This window comes from Anas platyrhynchos, chromosome 1 (assembly GCF_047663525.1).
Source record: "Anas platyrhynchos isolate ZD024472 breed Pekin duck chromosome 1, IASCAAS_PekinDuck_T2T, whole genome shotgun sequence".
NCBI lineage: Eukaryota > Metazoa > Chordata > Aves > Anseriformes > Anatidae > Anas > Anas platyrhynchos.
The window spans coordinates 42,572,268-42,576,302 of NC_092587.1; the positions used below are offsets into that span (position 1 = coordinate 42,572,268).

A 4,035-nucleotide genomic window follows, 5' to 3' on the forward strand; every position below is an offset into this window, starting at 1 on the left:
TGCTCCATGTCTGTGCCCAGCCTGCATGTTGCCTCCCCTTGGCTGCCCGCGGCTTGTAGGGGAATCATCTCGCCCTCAGAAGGGAGAGCTTGCGGCAAGTTTTGGTGGGCCCCCATGGAGTCTCGCAGGTGGGGAGCTCAAAACCCTGCCCCGGTGGGGGAACCCCACTGATGGTGCTCCTTGCGCTGGCAGGTTCCAGAAGAACAAGGCCTGCCCCGAAGGAGAGGAGTGTCGCTATGCCCACGGCCAGGACGAGCTGACAGAGTGGCTAGACCGGAGGGAGGTGCTGAAACAGAAACTGGCCAAAGCCCGCAAGGACATGCTGCTCTGCCCCCGGGACGACGACTTCGGGAAATACAACTTCCTATTGCGGGACGGCGTATAGTAAGGGGCCGGGGGGAGCCTGTCGGCTGGAGAAACGCTGGGTGGGTTTTCCGAGAGCGGCGGTAGCAGGGCGAGCGAGATCCGTGTCTCGCAAAGAGAACTCTTTCTTTTCTTTTCGTTTTAAGATTTTGAGACGATGATTTATTAGTGGTGAATGAAAACGTGAATTTGATTCTCCTTGGCCAGCGAACGCCATGCTCACAGAGTTTGTGATCTGTCTTCTCTCTGTTCTTTCCCCCAAATTCTCCTTCCTCTCCATCTTCTTGTTTTTGCTGTCCATTGTTTAAATGAACGAACCTAGTCTGTACCGGGAGGCAAATCGGAGAATTTCCCCTTGTCATTCCCCTGCCCTTCAGTTGGGAGTGTGGTTGCAGAGATCAGGAAGACGAAGCTGAGAGAAAGAGCTAGATGTCTGGTGAAAAGGGGACCATGAAGTTCATGTGCTCCTTTTCTCAGTGCTGCAAGAGCAAGCCCGGCTTACACTGCTGCAGTTGGCCTGCTTTTCTGGGAGTTCAGTACCAGAAGAATTGGGAACTGAGATGCAAAGAAGGAAAACCACTAGATCTGACTTAAACATCTGGGCTTAGACCCCTGGTGAGTGTATGCCCCTGAGGCATCAGCTGGAGTTGAAGAGAACAGCCTTTTGGTATTCACAGCGTAGCTAAAAGCAGCAATGTAACAAAACTGCTTGCAGTATTGGGAACTGAACCGTGTGACTTTAGACTGTTTTGACGGACAGCACCCAGGAAGCAACTTGGTGATGCCTCATTAGACATCTTTCTCAAGTGTGCAACAGGTTTTTGGGGTGGGAAGTTTTGGTTTGTTTTTTTTTTGGCTGGTGCAACTGGTACAGGTAGGACTGAAGCCATCTAGAAGGTGTAGTGGGGACTGTGACACACCATCCATCACTGTACTCCACGCAGCAGGGTCAGGTGGCCAGAAGGCTGTAACCAAAAGGAGCCTGGATTCCTCTGTCCGCTTGTGTCCTGAAGAGAGAGGTAATGGGGTTCCCTTCTTGCTCTTTAACTGATGTATGTCAGTCGTTACTTAGAGCTGTTTATTCCTGCACCACCAGAGGAATCGGGTGGGGACTGAATTCAGAGGACACCATTGTGCAGCGTGGGTCCAATGCAGCGGGCCTGGTTCTGGTGGCGTGTTGCTGCTGGGAATCCAGCTGGAAGCGCGCTATGAGCACAGGTCTCATCCTGCAAGCAGTAAACACATCCTGCCTTGAGTTTCCCGCTCCTCTCGCAGTCCAGCTGCACTCTGCAGTTTTATATGCACCATCCTCTCAAACACCAATGCATCTCCCTCCCTGCCTTTAAGGGCGAGGTCTTTTTTTGTACAGAATCTCCCAGGACAGCAGGCTCAGGGCCCTCAGGGCTGGCAGGCAGCACGATATCCCCAGTAAATACAATCTAGCCATGTACCACAGGGTGCTTTGGCACTGTTGGGTCCCTCTTTTCCCTGCCTGTTCCCATATCCTTGGGGCTCCCAGCTTCAGGAGAGATGGAAATATGCAGGAGATGCTGTAGGGACAGCTGGCACCTTTCCAAACCAGCCTCCAGGTAGCTGCGTCAGCAACACTGAGGCAGTTGTGGCCCAGGAGCATGTGCTGCATGCTGGCCTTGGGTCTTCCCGGTGGTATGATGTGCCCCAAATAAGCCAAACGTGCCTCTGAGCTTCTTTCCTTGCGTGTAAAATGGGGATGGCCATCAGCAGTTTCATATGAGTTTCCCTTCCTGGTCGTACAGCACCTTGAGATCTGGCCTGGAAGGGGCCAGGATTGTAGCACCTGATGACAGCCGGGTGGCTTACAGTAGATCTGGGAGAAGAGGGAAGTGGTAAGTTCCAGCTCTGCCCCTGTGAGGGGAGAAGGAGAGGCAGAAGGATCTGTACTATGGAGAAGAAGAGTGGCCTATGCAATGTCACGCACGGCCGTGTTTGAGTGGTCAGGTGCTGTGTTTTCTCCTCTGCTCTTCGCTGTAGCTGTCTGGATCGTACTTGCTGCTGGTGCTCCTTGTGTCAAACTGGTCAACCTGATAAACAGAGAGAGCCCGGGGAGGAGGTAGGCAAAAGCTCCTGGGTTATCTCGTTCTGCTGTTCCTGGGCTGAGATGCCAAGGAGCGAATCTGGATTGGGGAATGTTGGCAAATGTTTTTGTTTTTCAAGCAAACCTGCATCTCTAAGTGTGACTCAAGTGTTCGCTGCGCCATGATTTCTCATACAATAACTTGTTTTAGGTTACAGAGTGGGTCGCTGTCCCCTCTCCCTGCCTCTGCAAGGAGAGCTGAGCTACTTGGCGGGGCTGAGGTGGGGAGAGGGCAAGCGTGCGTGAGGGGAGGGAGGCCCACCGTCACGGGTGTTGCGTTGAGTATCTCTTTTTGTTTTCCCTGATATGATAACCTGGTCTGTGGTGTTGCAGTACTTTGTCACCAGACTTGTTTTAGTGTGTATATATGTGACCCCTCCCATGAAGCATATATACACAGGTATTAAATATATCGCTCTATATAATATTATATGTGTGTGGTATCGAAAGAATCTTTTTAATGAGGGTAAAGGAAAAGGACTCGGGCCAGGAAACGCAGCATCTCCAGTTTTAAATATGAAGACTTTTATTTGGGTTTGGGAAAGGGAAATCGCAGAGGGGAGGGTTTTATATAGATAGGTATAAATTCTGAGATGGGACAGGTTTCCCTGGTGATGCTTTTAAAACCCCCTATGATGTCCTTGCAGTCCCATCTCAGTGAAAGAGTATTATAGTGCTAACTAGCGAGTAAAGTTTTAATAATAAGGCTTTGCTTATATTATTTAAGGGGACATTGTAAAAGGCAGGAAGCTTCACACTTGGCTTCCCAGGCTCACTTTATCACATCAAGAGGGTTTTCTTCAGCATGTTACGTACTCTCAGCAGTAATGCTCAGCGCTCACAGCTGTGCAGCAGTTAAACCACAAGTAAGTTGTAGGGCTGCTTTAGTGGTGCATTCACGAGACCCTTTGATAACTCCCTCTTTTGTTCAATAGTCCACATGAGGGAAGAAGAAAATTTTGAAGCACAGAACCAAGTCCAAGGGTTATTAACAGAAGTGATGCTTTAACTTTATAACATTAGAAGAAAATCTCATATCCTGTACAATAACCACACATACGCACAGAGCAGAGGCTTTCATTTAGATCAGCTTGTTAAATGCTGAAGGACTTGGTGAAAATCTTTGCCCAAATCCTTTGGTAAGGGCAGGGATTTAAGTCACGCTGCTGTTGGAGTGAACCTGACCTTTGCAGGGGGAAAAAAAATAAAACAAATAAAATACCCTACTTAGCTTGTATGAAACTGTATGTCAAAAACGGATGGGTTTTAGCAAGTGAAAGGAAAAGATAGCAAGGGGATGCTGCAGTTCTGAGCTGGGTAGTAATGATTTTGAGTCCTTTAATATGTCTTTGTATTAATATAATTTAAGAATACCACGCTTTACTATTAAAAAAGAACTTAGTATCTTTCATAAGGTATAGTATCAGGATAATAATGTAGATGTTTTAACAACATTTTTGGTTTTGTTCTTAAATAAAAAAACAAACAAACAAACTTGCTTCTTTTAGCCTTTGTAATAGAAAATAAAAGTGTGCACTTTAAACCCTCTCCTGATACAG

General features: G+C 48.1%; 1 protein-coding gene across 8 annotated transcripts in view; it reads left to right on the plus strand.

Moving 5' to 3' along the window:
* Nucleotides 1-4,024, plus strand: part of ZC3H7B (zinc finger CCCH-type containing 7B) — a 43,304-nt gene extending 39,280 nt beyond the window's left edge. For all 8 annotated transcript variants that reach the window (XM_038187599.2, XM_072035332.1, XM_072035339.1 and 5 more), the window contains one exon: nt 193-4,024. In XM_038187599.2, coding sequence (XP_038043527.2) covers nt 193-385 — 193 coding nt within the window. In that variant the 3' untranslated portion in view covers nt 386-4,024. The remainder of the gene's footprint in view (nt 1-192) is intronic.
* Nucleotides 4,025-4,035: the final 11 nt, after the last annotated feature.